This window comes from Zeus faber (assembly GCF_960531495.2).
Source record: "Zeus faber genome assembly, chromosome: 3".
NCBI lineage: Eukaryota > Metazoa > Chordata > Actinopteri > Zeiformes > Zeidae > Zeus > Zeus faber.
The window spans coordinates 22,460,804-22,478,375 of NC_137190.1; the positions used below are offsets into that span (position 1 = coordinate 22,460,804).

Consider the following 17,572-nt stretch of genomic DNA (forward strand, 5'->3'; position numbering starts at 1 on the left):
TGTTATTATGGGAGGCTAATTCATAGAGTTTCTCAAGGGGTTGGCCTACAATCTTTGAGCAGATTTTTATTTAATGGAGCAGTTTTGACTTTTAAGTAGTGGACAAACACTTGTACCATGTAGTATTACAATACTGTAGAACACTCCACACTAATCACAGAAGTAAAAAAAAGAAGAATTTGTCTACTCACCCCAAAAGACATTAGGGAGAAAATAATGTCTTTGTTTTGTCCTTTTGCAAATAATTTCAATTAGTCTTTCCAGGATAACAGATGGTCTATCATTACACCCAGGTATTTAAATGAAAATACCTGTTTGATTTTTTCATTATGGATAACAATAGAAACTCTGTGAAAGTCAGACGGTGGGACAAATCGTGTCGATTAAACACATTTTAGTATTTTTAGTAGTTTTAGGGCTTATTGCGTGTAATCACCTGGTGTCATGACATTTCACTGCATATGACTGTATGTATATGTATGTGACTCTACTCAACCACTGTTCACGCCGTGTTGGTGCAGCCCAGGGTTGCCTGAGTTACATAACAGAGATATTAGAGCTGTATCATCATCGGAATACTTTAAAATACATTGATTGAGTGTATCAGTACGTCAATCGTCGGTATAGAAAGTGAAAAGCAAGGGATTCAGTTCCCCCTCGAACATTTTTGACACACCAAAATGTCTGCTTTTATTGTGATGAAAGCCAACAAAAATTCTATAAAGCGGGCTCTTGCATAGGTGTTGGGTTTGTCTAAATGTTTGGAAATGATATAAGCCAGAGTGGCAACAGCGACATCTTTACCACCACCCTTCTTATAAGCAAATTAGTATCGATCAATTTTGTCTTTTGTTGTACTGACAAGACATTGGAGCAGAATTATTTCTAGAGATTTCATAATCTCTGAGGTAAGGAGGATTGGTGTAAAGTCCTTGTGCTCTTTGGGACATGGAATTTTGGTTTTATATGCAAAGTTTTCCATGACAGAGGGACAGTGTGTGTGTCTATGGGAGCCTGAAGGATTGGTTGCCGCACTGCAGCCTGCTCAGTTGGAAAGATATTCAAAAGAAAAGCGTTGCATTCATCCGGCCCAGCAGCATTCTTGATAATTGTACACTGGAATGTTTTCTTGACATCTTCGGCAGTGATGACAATTCTGTCTGAGGAAGCATGTATAATAGTTTTAAATATTTCGGTTCTCATTTCTCCTGGCAATGGGAAAGCTGTCAATTGCCCATTTTTAGCAGGTTGACTTGGGTTTTACCCACTCATTTTGGTGTGAAAACAGTACAAGATCCCATACGAAGAGACAAAGGAACAGCTTCTCTCCAAGAGCTGTGGCCTCCAGCACACCCCTCCCTGCCCAACCACAGAACAGATTAGAGGACCTGTGAGTGCACACGCAGACGCAGACGCAGACGCACACACACACACACCCATCAATCAACGACTGTGACACACACGCACACAACCACCTCCACCCTCAGAGACTGCTACCACAAACACAATTTATAAATAGAAAGTTTGCATCTATTTATTAATATTTCTAACATTCAACCTCTGTACCTTTTACTTTCTGCTGTTGTACTTGCAAAAGCATCACTTTTTAAACATTATGCTGCAATTACTGCACATGTTTTCTGTGCCTCTGGGCCTCACAGCAAAAAGGTCCTGGGTTCGATTCCCGCCTGGGGCGCTGTTGGCACTGTGCTCCGGCGGGTTATCTCCCAAATAGGAGTTTGCATGTTCTCCCCGTGCTCACATGGGGTTTCCTCCACCTTACGTCAGTAAGGACCCCCACCAAAAACATGCACCCATCATTGTCTGACCAGCAATGGACACTTATCACCTGGTCCCCGGACGCGTCCACGTATGCTGCCCACTGCTCCTGGCTGTGCCCCCCGGAGGAAGGACAAGCCAGGATGGGTCAAAAGCAGAGGATCCATTTCACCGGCCACCATCAAGCATGTGCATGTGTGTGTGTGTGCAAGCATGTGTTGTAGTGTGGTGTGTTGCGTGATGAATAAAGACTGTTTCTTCTGTTTCTGTTTCTTCTTTCTGGTACTGCTTTTATTTTATTATTTTTTTATTTGTGTTTTTTTAAATACACTGGGAGAAGCCATGCAAAATGTCATTGTACCTGAATATAATGACAATAACGATCATTCATGGTTTTCATGGTATCACACACCTTTTTGGGGTTATTAGCTTTAAAAGCATCATGTTCCTGAAGCTGTCTGTGTGCCAATTTGGCTTCACTCAATCAGATTTCCATCTCTTTTCCTGTCTATGTGCTCCAGAATCATTGTTTTTGAAAGCCATTTTCCTCGTATGAATAACTTTGTTATGTCCCTCACATATAATTGTATATAATGTATATATACACCGATCAGTTACAACATTAAAACCACCACTAATAACTACTAATACTGTGTAGCTCCCCCTGATGCCGCCAAAACAGTTCTGATCCATGGAGGCATGAACTCTATAAGACCTCTGAAGGTGTCCTGTGGTATCTGGCACCAAGATGTTAGCAGCAGATCCTTTAAGTCCTGGAAGTTGCAAGGTGGGGCCCCCATGGATCGGACTTGTTGTTCCAGCACATCACACAGATGCTTGTTCAGATCGGACCCTTACCCTGGCCATTCACATGATCTAGAAGGAAACGTTTGTTGATAACACACCTGGATTTAAAATAAAAAGGAAATTTTACTCAGTGGTTAAGATAAAATGGTTGATAAAATATATATTGTTACAACTACACGGGAACTATTGCAGCCTGTAGTGCATTGGGTATTCTAGATTTGGTTTGTTTTATATGGGTTGCTCTCAAATCTTTGCACGTCAAAGCCCAAGCAGGGGTTGTAGCCAATTCAGTGGTCTGTCCACTGACCATGGTTGTTAACATGGACAACTGGTTACTACCACGAGGGGCACTGAAGCTAGTGGTCTGGACCAGCGACTGAGTTGTCTGTGGAGTGGTGGTCTGTCCATGGTCCTTGTGGTCCGTCAGTGGTCCTCGGTACCAGATGTGTTCGGCGGCCAGATCGGCTCGGTTACAGATGACGTCACACATTAATTGGCCGTACGTCGGAATGTGTACGGAAGCCCTGGGTTCCCGGTTTAAACGGCCAAATTTTGATTGTGCGATTGGTTGTGTAGAGAGAGATCTACATCGAATAAAATGAATATATTAATGTAAAAATATTAAATTCTCTATTTAAGTCTGTGCTGTGCATATTTGTCTTGCTGCAGTCTGGGAATAATATTTAGTAGAACAAATATAAGTGCTAATATTTACACCTAAAAAAAGACATTTTCTATAGATATTGATATTTGAATAATACAATATCAATATATATTTTTCATGTACATTTTTAATATGTTTGATATATGTATATATACATGTGTATACAGTGAGCCATCTTTACACAGTAATGTTGTTCTTTTATTTTTTAAATTCTTTGTTTAATTCTGAGCTGGGGTGCGGCTGGACCTAGAGGTGGAGTCCATTGGCTCTGCAGTGAGCAGCCTCTCGTCCATGTGGTCCGGACCAGTAGTTCAGTGGATTCCATTGCGATCGGAACTCGGAGAACCCGGCCTCCTACTTGGAAAAGCAAAAAAAGCACGACCATTTAAAAAAATCGGAATTCCAAGTCAGAATTTCGGGCAAGATCGTTCGAGCCCGAGCTTTCCGAGATCACAGCAGCACGACATCACACACCGTTAACAACGAACAAAGTTTGCCCTGCATGGGATTTTTTTCTTTCATTCAAGATCGATAAAAAAATAAACGTAGTTCCGCAGCTTAACCCTCCGCACAGATCCTTTTAGGATTCGAAGCGTCGCCACACACACACACACACACACACACACACACAAACACACACACACACACAAGTTCCCTGAGGACGTCCATGTCTTCCACGAACAGAGGCAACGGGACACACGTTTAGCTCAGAATGCGGGACTAACCATTCGAAATGACCGATTTTCATCGCCCGGGCAACGCAGCACCAGCGATGCGCCACTGGGGGGGGGGGGGGGGGGGGGTGACGTCACTAACAGGCGCCCGCCCAGCACCACGGCATTGCGGGACCAACTCACAGAGCGGAATGGCTGGCAACGCGTGGAGGTCAATGGTAGGAAAAACATGTCTGGAAAAGTGATTTTCTCTGCCTGACACTTGTATCGAACACAACTATCGTGTCGTATGTTACAGCCGACGCTCTCGCGGTTTTCTTTGGTCCCCATACTGGGGGGGTTTTCTCTACAGCGGCCCGTCCTGCCCGTGCCCTTCAACGTGTTTCCGAATCAGAACGCGGTTGTTCCTGTTCGCGCTGTCATATACAAACGATAGCCGTTGGTGAGGGTTGGTGCTTTGTAGCACAGGCCACGAGTATAAGAACGTAACAGTTTATACATAGACAAGCAACATATACAGAATGTCATTATGTGCACAGAATATATTAAAAGGCTGTGGTGCTAGTTTTGGCCCTGGGAATGAATGTAAATGTTATTGTGTATTATGTTCATTTCTGTTAGAGAGATGTGTTGTTGAGATGGTTTATTGTATATCGCGATGGTGTTCCTGTAGTATATATGTAATTCATTATTTTTTTTATTAACTAGATGTATTGCATATATTTTTTCAAGCATTTTTTTTTTCTTTTTTCGGGGTGGGATAAGTCAGGATTTTATTATTCCCTATTGTTTTAATGTGAGCTATCTTAAGATATGAAAGTATCTGTCTAGAAAGTCATCTATTTAGATGGTATTTTCTTTACAGGATTAATACATAGCTATACAATAATAAAGGCATGAATAACAATGGATGAGTAGTTATTATGCAAAATAGACAGAAGTTATTATGATGTCATTGCCAAATTATTAGAATGTCTCAAGTCAAAGATTTTACAATGTTGTTACATTTGCACTAGTATTTCATGTTACCTCTAGAGCCACCCTCTTGCCCGACATCACGTTACCCTTTGTGTTGTCATTTGTACGCCGACCTTTCCTTCACACGCTGACTGTGATGGCTGACATTTTGTGCTTGTGTGTGTCGCTTGTCAAGTTATCCCAAGTCGTGGGAGCGGCGAAGAGACCGGCGCTATGTTCAAGATCTTTCTCAAGGGGGGTGAGTATCACTGTCACGATAAACACCAGTTATCATCAAGAGTATTATATATATAAGAGTATGTATTAAGTCTTAAATTGGACCTTCTGTCCTCCATATGTAGGTCTCCAGGCCGCTGAGCTGCGGCCTTTAGCAGCTTTAAAAGGTCGCACTGTAATCCTATAACTTGAGTGTGAATGGAAGGGTTACCTGCATGTCTGGCTCCACAGATGAAAACTGTCACACTGATTCCCGGGGATGGAATCGGACCTGAAATCTCCACTGCTGTCATGAAGATCTTCGAGGCTGCTAAAGTAAGTTGATTCATCAGTATGGAATAAACATGTTTTAAGGCATTTTTGTGGACCTCAGTAAACAATCATAAAATCTAAAGTGGTTAGGCAAGTTGTCAACAGAAAACATATACATCACCCTTTGTATCGGGGCGACTAGTCACTTTGGGTTCTGAGTAATTCTGAGTAATCCTTAAACTGGGTGAGTTCTGATAACTCATAGGCTCCTGACATGGTTGTGTTTGGTTACTGGAAGTTGCAGAGACTTTAGTCCTCCATTATCCCCCCCTCAACAAAACAAAATATCTATCTACTCCCTTTTGTCAGATTATTAAATTCTGAATTAGGCCTCCTATTCATATCTTATCTACGTCCTACTCTTTCTAACCCCAGGCTCCAATCCAATGGGAGGAAAAGAATGTTACAGCAATCAAGGGACCGGGGGGCAGGTGGATGATCCCTCCTGACGCGAAAGAGTCCATGGACAAGAGCAAGATCGGACTGAAAGGTATGTTGTTTTTTTTCTTCAGTTGCTTTGTTCACAAGATGGTCTAGTGGATAACTAGATCACACCTGTTATGGTGGCCACACCTGTCAAATAGTTGTTACGCAAGATACTTACCACTTACCAGTATAAAAGATTTTTGTACTTATAGGTAGAGTTGGGGCGATTTCCTGTTTTACTGTGTACGAGCCAAAACTGGTTTGATTTTATGCAAACGGACTGAACCGGCATTTGTCATTATGAGATGTTCTGGCAAATTCCCATATTGCCCTGAATATACACTCAGTGTGCACTTTATAAGGTACACCTGTACAATCCAGTACACCAGCTCTGCCATGAATTGTACTTTTATGAAGTTTATAATGTTCGGTTTTTGTTGACATGGGGTCGGAAATTATATTTTTATGACTTGAGGTCATAGTTAAATCTGGTGTTGTACTGAACTACGTTATATTTAGAGGTGTTTCAAAATTATTTCTCCTACTATTGACATATATGAGGGGGACAGAATATTAGAAACACCTGAATATAATGCAGCACAGTACAACACTTTCACCAACTATGGACCTCGATGCTAAACATATCATTGAATTAACACCTATTCTATGACAGTGTTAAAAAAAATCTGAATATTATAGGCAACATAATGCTAAAATTATGACTGAACTTAGTGTATTGGATTACATGGGATTGTACAGGTGTACCCAATAAAGTGCACACTGAGTGTTAGATGTTTTTTTTGTATTCTTTCCTGGAAATACGTCTGAAAAAGTGGTGTAGTCGAGTCTAGACTCGATATAATGTGTTCGTATATAGTGGAATAATAAGAAATAAAATGTGTGAATTAGGAGAAGTGTTTCAATCTGTTTCTGCACACATACTAGGAGTGCAACGAATCACAAGAGTCACGGTTGGGATCTTATCACCGTTTTGAGTCACAGGTCGGTTCATTTTTCAGATCAGCAAAAAAATGGGAGACGAATATAACTTTGCTTCCCATTTATTCTGGAAAACACTGAAGTAAGAAACTTTTGCCCATGGTCTTGAATGAAAACAATATTTAAGATGTCCAATGTTTAAGCGCATGATACCTTCTTCCTTTAAACATGGTGGTGAATGAGAAAATATGATTAGACCCACCCCCAGTAATTGAATTAAATTCCAGGATCATGTTCAATATCTCACGTTTATAACAAACCGAATTTCATGAAAATCGGTTCAGAATTAAGGCGTAACAGTCGATTTTGTAGAGAAGTCTGCATCTCTCAATACACATTGCTGCTTTACTAGCAGATCTTGACCGCACCGGATCATCTACGTTCCGTTACACCACTAACACATACCCTACAACTGTCAACACACCATCCGTGTCGGTAAAGTCTCTGGCTCGGCACAGCAAAGGAAGACTCGAAAGATCAGCAGCAGAACTGCTTTACGGCAGTGTTGTACACGGCCACGGTGCTTTAGGTTACTTGCACGGAGAAGCGTAAATGATGGATGGCGAAAGATAGCGGAATGCAGCGCTTAAGGAAATTAATCATTGGATGGATTATTACACCATTTGGCCGTCTGCTACCGTGCAGCAGCAACATATGGTGAGGGTAAAATAAAGTTTACATCCTCAATTTTGCAACATAAATGTAAACCATGGGCACGGTATTACAGAGAAAGGCTTACGGTTCAGGACCATGGTTGCTTAATACTGCTGTATAGCTTAAAAGGGTATACTGTTACATTCCTATCCTGTACACAGGTGTTTGAAGATCCTTTAAAGAAAATTAATATTGCAACGGTTTGACCAATGAGTCAGATAAAACAGGACAACTAGATTGCACTGTTGGACATGCACCTTGACATTTTCAATATTCCTATGAGACGCACGAACTTCCAGTTAAAGGTTAGATGTCAGCAGAAGGACCTTTGCTGTTATGGGAGTTGTCTGGGAGAAGGGGGGTCTTGACGTGGGTCCAACTGTAACAAAACACTTGGCTTCACAGCTGTCTCTGAATGCATGCCAGACATTTAGCGGGGCTGAAAAACCCAAAATGGAACCAGGGCCTTTCTCACTGTCTTTGTTTGTCCCTTCCCCGTCTTCCTCCCAGGGCCCCTGAAGACTCCCATCGCCGCCGGGCACCCCTCCATGAACCTCCTGCTCAGAAAGACCTTTGACCTTTATGCCAATGTGCGCCCCTGTGTGTCCATTGAGGGCTACAAGACGCCCTACACTGACGTCAACCTAGTCACCATCCGCGAGAACACAGAGGGAGAGTACAGCGGCATCGAACACGTGGTTGGTGCACAGTACGCACATCTCAAATATACAATCTGGCGGGGTTGCTATTGAAAGAACCATTACTGAAATAATCATTAAGTCTCAAGTCTCCTGCCATACAAGAATGCGTGTTGTTAATATGAAGGCAGACTCGCAGACAATAATAGTCTAATTGACCAGAGCAACAGAATGGAGTGGTCGCTGATGCATGATTGAAAGTATAGCAGGTGATCTGGGCGGCGTGCCTTTAATCATTCCTGGTTTCCAAGGAGTCCAATTCCAGCGAGACAATAATCAAATCCTTCTGAATAGCTCTGGATTCACTCTGGATAAGTGGAGCCAGCCTCAAGGTTTCTTTATTAAAACGTTATTAGTTGTATTATATTTTGCACTGATCTCCTGGTCCCCTGCAGAACAGGAACCTTGGAACTGACGGTTTATAATGTCTTTCTGACAAAGGCGCAAAAACAGGGTTTGTTTCTATCCAAATGGACTGGAATCAAAGACAAGCAGTTTGACAAAACAATCTGCTGGCCTCATCTATATTTAGATGAGGCCTGTTGATATTGGATTCAACATCCTCCTACAGTTTGTTTTCATTGTTTCAGATTGTGGACGGCGTGGTGCAGAGCATCAAACTGATCACTGAGGACGCCAGCCGACGAATCGCAGAGTATGCCTTTGAGTACGCCAGGAACAACCAGAGAAACAGTGTGGCGGCGGTTCACAAAGCCAACATCATGTGAGTCAGCTGAGGTGCTGAAGTGTTCCACGTTCCCCCAGACCATTTGTATTGGATATGCAGACATTTTAATTATTCTCAAAGGTTTTTAATGTCCCATCCTTTCTCCGTTGTCAATTAAGAGTACAGGGGTCAATTCAATGCCTAAATGATCTTTTAGACCCTTTTTAATAAACCTTTTACCTCCTTGAAAGTGAGTCAATGATTTTGTGCCTCTACTGTATAATTTCACCTCCTGGATTTCCAACTCTGGGAGGTGTAATGTTAGTTTGGTGTTCAAGCCTTTGACTGGGTCGTTTCAGGCGTATGTCTGATGGGCTGTTCCTGAGGAAGTGCCGTGAAGTGGCGGAGAACTACAAGGACATCAAGTTTACTGAGATGTACCTGGACACTGTGTGTCTGAATGTGAGTTCTGCTGCCTCACTGTGTTCTTTGCAGTAAAGCACATGTTTGCCTCCATCTGATGCTCCCTTCTTCTGCACGACATTTAATACTGTTCCGCTTGTGGTATATTTTGTGTTTGTGGTATTTTAAATACTTTAGCCCTTCTTGGTTTTAAATAAGCTCAATTTAGATTTTTGCTTTGAAATATAATGTCACATCCTTTCAGGCCTGAAGTGAACCAGTTGATTAATGATTAATCCAAATAAAGTAATATACTTTTAGCCCCACGGAGTTACAAGGGTGAAGTGTTTGCACAGATGATCTCACCCCTTGTTTTATTTCACTTCCAGATGGTGCAAGACCCCACCCAGTTTGATGTGCTTGTCATGCCAAACCTCTATGGGGATATTCTCAGGTCAGTTTACGACAGTTTATCGTCTTCGGACCAGAAAGCCACACTTTGTTTCAAGAACACAGTCAAATGTACTATAATAGTTGTTTCGTATTAATGTTGACGTGTGTGTTGCAGTGATCTGTGTGCCGGTCTGATCGGAGGCCTGGGAGTCACTCCCAGCGGAAACATTGGGGCAAATGGCGTTGCCATATTTGAATCGGTTTGTATTCCTTTTTTCTGTGGTTGCAAGCAGGATGTGCACATGAAGCACATTTGCACACATTTGCTTCAACAAACAAGTTGATAATATCGATGCCAAATAAATGATGAAACAAGACATTTTACATGGACCATCCCTGTTAATTGAGAAGGGCCTTTGTGAAGAATGTGAGAAGAAATGTCGTTTAAGTCCCTGAAAGCAGATCTAGTATTACATTAAAGCATCGTGCTTATTCAGGAATGTTGCTATCTGTTGACTCTCTGCTGTCTCTCTCGGCCCCAAGGTCCATGGCACAGCCCCTGACATAGCAGGTCTGGACATGGCCAACCCGACTGCCCTGCTCCTCAGCGCTGTGATGATGCTGCGTCACATGGGACTCCATGGTTACGGCAAGAAAATCGAAACAGCCTGTTTTGACACCATTCGAGACAAGAAGGTGGGTGGTTGTTCTGTGCCACAAGGGCCACAATGGACCATTCCCCAGTTCAATTTGAAATGATATTCAAGTCTTAAGACGACATTGACAGTCAATGAGAATTGTTTCTCCATTTTATCCTTTAATGAGTTACAAATAAGTTGTTTGGAAATCCTAAATGAAAAAATGTTAACGTTTTAACTGAATGTTCCCCTTTGCCCCAGGTGATTACAAAGGACCTCGGTGGAAACTCCAAGTGTTCAGAGTTCACAGCAGAGATCTGCCGCAGAGTTCAGGATATGGACTGAAAATACTCATTCCAGGTGCTGCAGCCATTGTGGAAGTACCATCCTCCTACTGCATGCCTCTGAACTACTACTGTACGGTTCCAGACAAAGAAAAGGAGTTGGTTCTTTCAGACAGTAGTCTGCGAACTAGCTGGTTGACACCTTTTGTCTTACAGAATTTCAATTTTCTTCTACTTCAAGTTCAAGAAGGAATTGTTTACGGAGGCTATGTGATAACGATTATTCATTTGGGGGGCTTCTATAATGGCTGCCTCTGTCATTTCTTTTTTTTTGTTTGTTTCTTTTCAAAAATACATGTTATAATAGAAGCTGGATTGCAGCTTGTGGATGATTACACCCCACAAGAGTTTTAAGAAAGTCACATTACACAGTAAATGTACGCACAATTAAAATCACAATACCATAATGTAATAAAGTAACTTCTGGTGTGTTGGGGGGGTTGCCCTATTAAAATGTACCTCATATTTACAATGGCACTCTGCATGTGTTGTCTGAAACTTTTCGACAACTGCTATTTTTTAATGGTAAACCTATGTAACTGCTTAAATGTCCTTTATTTATTCTTTCTACTCGCTGGTCGCAGATGTTTCATGCAGCTCTCTCTCCATTTTCAAAGTTACAAATCGATATATAAAGAAAGTTGAACCATGACTTGAGTAACGTCATATTTTATTTCTAAAAGGCAAGTTCTGCCTAAGGTAAAAACGTTTTTCATTGTATGAAGTATTGCATGAAAGTGTGTATTTTAGCAGCGTATGTAGCTGCAATGAATTTTGGCCACAAGCCAAGTTAATTTGTCTCGATCACATAATTGCAGAGTTCGAAATATCCAGGCTCGCACTCAAAAATAATTTGCACAATCATTTCTTGTACTAACCTGTACTTACATGGTCTGTATGAAAAAGTAATGTTGAGACTTGAGGTTCTGATCACTTAGCTTGCTATCTGACAAAGTAAACGTATGTATATTTACAGTTAATAGTCTTATCTACTGTAGCTCATGACCTACCATTTATACCAAATACTCGTCTCTGTACTCAATCATACATAAAACTTACCAGAAATGCTTCACTCAATAAAAGAGAAATTATTTGTTCAATAATCAGTCTCAAAATTCATTGCCATTTGTCTTAATAAGCTCAATGAATGTACTCTTGAATCCTGAATCTTAATCCTGCTGATAACTGCAGACGTGCTGTAATCTGAAGTTCGAAACCTTTTCTGAAACCTCTTGGAGTCGTTCAACTTAAAAAACATCCGCTTCGATAACCGCGCACACACACTGCATTATGGATTTCGTCCCAGGCGGCTTGCCGTACTTAATATACACTCCTGTACTTCCGGGTAAACCCTCGGACTAAGTATGGACGACAAGCTGATCAACGCGGTGTATGCTTTGCCAGAGTTGTACAACGGGACCCTGGGGAGCTACAGATGTAAGGAGCGCAAGGAGACGGCGTGGAAGAAGGTCAGCCAAGAGGTCGGGGTTCCCGGTAAGTTTTCAGGGCGCCAACAGTTATGTACTACATCAAGGAGACACATGGCTAAATAACTAGAGGCGCATGAGTGAGTTTCGCTAGCATGTAATACATTTAGAGGAGACATTTATACATGCACGCATACGTCTATCGAAAACGTGTCAATAAACCTAGACAATGCATCTAAAAATGAACACAAACAGAACAGGAAATTGGCAGTATACAATTCATCTAATATTAACTGCAAAAATAGACAATATACAAAAAAAACAACATATCAACAATTCGCATTCTGACAAAAATAGGAAGTTGTGCAAGTTTGCATCGACATATAACGTACGGTGTGCATGACACAACGGTTATAAACACATAATATATACAGCATGGCAAAATATAGAAAAAGGGTTTAATGACACAAGACAGTGCATGTTAGACCAGCTCACAGACAGCACTTGAACTAGTGGTTAGGCATTCCAGATTGTATGATCTGGATATATCTCGTTTATGGCTGTGAAAGCAGTAACTTGAATGCCATCTACAGGTTTTGTGAGTCACTTGTCATCCAGTGTACACACTTTGAAACATCAGTGTTTGAGGAAAACATTGGTGACACCAAATCATATTGTCGGCTCCCAGAAAATAACAGCTAAGTGTTTTCCAAATTACTTTATGTTCAACTCACTGTTTAAGACACATTGATGTTTCACTCTTGATTGAAGCTGAATCAAAGATCTGGATCTAAGATAATTGATTCAGCTTCAGTTCAATTCATTAATTATTCAGCTAAGTAACAAACAGATGAAATCAAATCAGTGGCGTCAGTCGGAGCATGAGGGTACGTCCCCCGGAGGAATCTATTGAGAAAGGGCCATCAACTATTGTGAGATAATTATTTCAGAATTAGGTAAATTCAAAAGCAGTTATTTAAGAAAAAGCATTTGCTGGGGAATGATCGTGATCCTTCAATATCCTGTTCTGTTTAATCCATTGAAAATTGCCCCAAACAATAGTGAGGATTATTTTGAGTATTGTTTGAGAATTGCGGGGAGTAATTTGTCATCAATTAGTAATTAATTATGAATTATTAGTCAAGACTAATAATTATAGGCTAATAATTCAAGAGAAGTTATTAATGAAAACAATCCGCGGAGGAATGATTGTGATCATTGGAGGTTTAAATTGATGACACAAAACTGAAATTGAGTACAGTATAATATTTACTCATTTTAAATGCATTTTACTTGTTTGCTTTTTTATTATTACTATTTGATTGCCTCCTATTAATCACTTTGAGATGCATGTTCTTATTCAAATAAAGGTTGTTATTATCAGTATTATTATTATTATTATTATTACTATTATTATTTATTATTATAATTCAACAATAATAAAATACTGACCATTATGTTATATGTACCTTAAATAAATTTTTTTTTGCTGTAGGTTTATAACTGTTCTGTTTCACGATGCTCTCATCAGAGGAAGTGTGTCGCAGGAGATGGAAGGGCCTCAGGGACACTTATCTCAGAGAGTGTCGGAAAGAAATTATCGCCAACAAGAGTGGGATAGCAGTACGCCCACGGAGAAGGTGGAAACACACCAGTTCCTTGCACTTTCTGAAGCCCTTCATCCAACAAAGAGAACATATCGGAAATATGCCACAGTGGGTTGGAGAAGAGGAGAACCAGTTCACAGAGTCGGCGTCTCTGGAAGACGGCCAAGAGTCAAGCAATGGGTGTGCATGGCCGTCATCTGATGTAGGTGAGTGATCCAGGTTTCAAGCCAAACCAAGAGAAAGCTCTGCCCTCTCACTATGCGTGACTCTAAATGTTTGTATTTCTACGCTGTTCATTGCAGCAAATAAATAAATTCTTTCAAGTGACTGGTACTCTTGGCTTTTGGCTAAAATGACCTTCTGTATGATTGCAATGTAGTGTACCTCTGCATAACTACACCTGCTACACAAGCATGCTGACCACACACTTAAAGTTTCAACAACACGTATGGCTACACACAACTATAAAAGTCTACATACACAGAAATAAATTACTTTGGGTACAGAAAGTTTGGGAATTCAACCGCAGATGGATCGGTTCCCCTTGTTTCATTTTATGGACCTGTCCTTGCAAACCCCCTCCACCCCCTGTACATTGCACTATTGCAGGCGTTCTAGGTTGTATAAATCAGGCTTAGGGATTGACTAAAGCCGCTTTTCCACCGCATGGTACCGGCTCAATTTGACTCGACTCTCCTCGCCTTTTTTGGTTTTCCATCGGGCAAAAGTTGTGGAATAGAATCTGGTACCTGGTCCTTTTTTTTGGTATCACCTCCATCGAGGTTCCAAGCAAGCTGAGGCAATAGCAAAAGGTGACGTGCAAACACTGCAGACTACTGATTGGTCAGAGAGAATCGTCACCAGAATCATCACTGCATCATGGCGTCACTGCGTCATTGTGGCGCGACGCGGCTGGTGTAGGATTTCCCAAAGTCTCCTGTTTTTTTTGTCAGCAGTCTTGCTGCCTTCAGCCTCTTCCAAAATAAAAATTGTCTCCTTGCTGTGACAAACAGCCACTTACTGAGAATCAAGAACACCATCCCTTCGATATCCTCTGTTGTTCCTGTGTGTGTCACGTTTAAGATGATGTCACGGCAGTTTTATGGGGCGTCGCTATGACAACCGGCTACTTTGAGGGGGCACTATCTGAGGTAGAAAACGAAGTACCTGGTACCAAAAGTGAGTAGTCAAGTTGAGCCAGTACCATGTAATGGAAACACTCCATAACTGAACTTGGTTTCTTTCACAGAATACACAATACACAAAATACATGAAAAGTGTAATGTCTTTGATCTTACCATGGAAAAAAAAATCATAACAATATGTCCGGATATCTTTTGTTTAAAAAAAAAAAAAAAATGCCTTCTCTGCTATCTGCGAATCTCTACAGAGCTTGACAGCGAGTTGATGGAGGAAGACGAAAAGGCGGAGGGACTGTCTCCTGTCGACCTTCTGATGATGAGAACCCTGCAGAGACTTTCAGAGCCCACTGTGAAAGAGAGCTCAGCTGAACTATTTTGTAGGAGTATTGTGCCACACCTTGAGAAGCTACCTTTAGAAAAACTCCTCAAGGTCCAGACACAGATCCTCCAAGTAGTTCAAGATGCGATAGATAGCTAGATCATGCATTCACTGTACATTCATTTTTTTTTTAATATTATTTTCACATATCACATTTACTCTCATTCCCCATATTGGGCGAATGAAGTGTGTACATAGTACATGGTTTTGTTTTCATGTTATAATAACTTTTTTTTAAATTTCGTTGTTGAAACCTTTTCAAGTGAACCTATTGTCTTTTTGCGTGGGATGCAGAGTACTTAATAATAGTCCACTTTGTGAATGGCATAGTTGCAAAAATAATATATTAATGTAGCTGCATGCAGAAATACACAAGGTCCAGTTAAGTAAGTTAGGTAGGTATTACAGTTTTCCATGTTCTGTGAAACGCAGCACCAGTTACAATTTTACAGAGTTTACATTGAACGCCGTATCGGCTCCTCCTGTCCGTTGTCTGAACAAGCGTAACTACTGCGCGAAACAACCTGGTCTACGCAGCGCAACTCTCCGAATGTGAATTAGCACCCAGAAACGAAGCCTGGACTTACATGAAATCAGTTCATGATGTCACAAAGCGCCCCGCTCCACCAAATAATCAGGGTATGCCAACGTTCTTCAACTTAATTGGCAACAGTTTGTCACAAATTCCTGCTATATATGTAGATGGATGTGGCTAAAACTTGCATCACAAGATGTCTGAAACGTCCCGGTTCCAATGAGACCTCAACCATGTCAGGGGGTTCCAGACACTTGAGCCCGAATAATGCCAAGGAGAAAAATAGTAATATAAATCGGAGCAATAACATTAGGGCATTTTTTCTGTATCCCTATGCTTAAGGAGAGTACCTCAGGCAGTGCTGTCATTCAGTTCAGTGTACAGACATGCGCAGTGGCTATCGATGCCCATTTTCCACCATCAATACCGTAATGGCCTGCCCAGTCACTCATGCCACTGGCACCATTCCTGCTTGCACAATGCCAGCGGTTCCACACAGGCCTCCTCTGTGCCTTCTGTTCATCCCAAGTAATAAATAAGGTGTGCAGCACCTGGGCCGCGCCCACTGTAACCTCTCACTCTCTCAGGGTAAACAAACTGCTTTGTGTCGAGTCAGAAACTGTTTTGGCAAAATACATATTCATGTACAAGGAATTTGATTTGGCATTGTTTTGTACACTCAGAGAAACAGACAAGTGACATAAAAAACTTAATATGTAGTACAAAAGGTAAATATGTGCAATACAAATACAGAATGTCCTCCATGCACAAGGTCAATTAAAAGGCTGCGGCAGGATGGTTGCTGCTAATACTGAGAGTAGGTATGACCTAAGTAACAAATTAATAAATCACATGTAGGTATACAATAACACCACGCAAATATCAATGGATACATTTACATTTACATTTAGTCATTTGGCAGACGCTTTCATCCAAAGCGACTTACAAGGGAGAATAACATTCAGCTACATTGCGACAGAGATTAGTGTAACAACAACATTGGTGTAACAATAAATACTGCAAGGTGGTGCTAAGTAATTGTAGATTAGGACAGGAGGTACTCACTGAAGAGCTGGGTCTTCAGGTGCTTCTTAAAGACAGAGAGGGAGGTCCCCGCTCTGGTCATTTTTGGCAGCTCGTTCCACCAACGTGGAACTACAAATGAGAATAGCCTGGATTGCCGTGGCTGTATGGCCGGCAGAGCCAGGCGACGCTCATTTGACGAGCGCAGCATCCGGGGGGCAACATGTGCTCTTACAAGAGCATTTAAGTAGGCGGGAGCATTCCCAACAATCACTCTGTAGGCCAGCATCAGAGACTTGAACTTGATGCGAGCGGCTACAGGTAACCAGTGGAGCTCGATGAGCAGCGGAGTGACATGTGCCCTCTTTGGCTGGTTGAACACCAGTCGCGCCGCCGCATTCTGTATCATCTGAAGTGGCTTCACCGCACAGGCCGGCAAGCCTGTTAAGAGGGCATTGCAGTAGTCGAGACGGGACATCACCAAGGTTTGTACCAGCAGTTGAGTGGCATATTGGGTCAGGTACGGCCTGACTTTTCGGATGTTGAGTAGTGCGAAGCGGCAGGACCGGGAGACTGCGGCAACATGTTCCGAGAATGTCAGTTGGTCATCAATAATGACACCAAGATTCCTTGCAGCCTTGGTAGGAACAAGAGATAGAGAGTCGATTTTAATATCAATGTTGTGATAAATACCCTGTTTGGCCGGGAAGACCAGCAGTTCCGTTTTCGCCAGATTTAGTTGAAGATGATAATCCTTCATCCATGTGGATATGTCAGCGAGACAGTCCGAGATCCGCGTCGAGACAGT

At 41.6% G+C, this 17,572-nt stretch overlaps 2 protein-coding genes across 2 annotated transcripts; both read left to right on the plus strand.

The window, feature by feature from the left end:
- Positions 1-4,065: 4,065 nt before the first annotated feature.
- Positions 4,066-11,303, plus strand: LOC307227938 (isocitrate dehydrogenase [NAD] subunit alpha, mitochondrial). Its single transcript, XM_079997382.1, has 11 exons — positions 4,066-4,142; positions 5,078-5,140; positions 5,350-5,433; positions 5,806-5,920; positions 8,020-8,207; positions 8,798-8,931; positions 9,234-9,336; positions 9,666-9,730; positions 9,845-9,929; positions 10,213-10,365; positions 10,569-11,303. Exons 1-11 carry the CDS (start codon positions 4,116-4,118, stop codon positions 10,650-10,652), a joined length of 1,101 nt encoding a protein of 366 aa, XP_079853508.1. The 5' UTR covers positions 4,066-4,115; the 3' UTR covers positions 10,653-11,303.
- A 712-nt stretch (positions 11,304-12,015) lies between these two features.
- LOC307227841 (uncharacterized protein) lies at positions 12,016-15,346 on the plus strand (the record flags this gene model as incomplete). Its single annotated transcript, XM_079997285.1, has 3 exons — positions 12,016-12,145; positions 13,610-13,891; positions 15,076-15,346. The coding sequence occupies 3 exons, from the start codon at positions 12,016-12,018 to the stop codon at positions 15,303-15,305; spliced, it is 642 nt and encodes a 213-aa protein (XP_079853411.1). The 3' UTR covers positions 15,306-15,346.
- Positions 15,347-17,572: the final 2,226 nt, after the last annotated feature.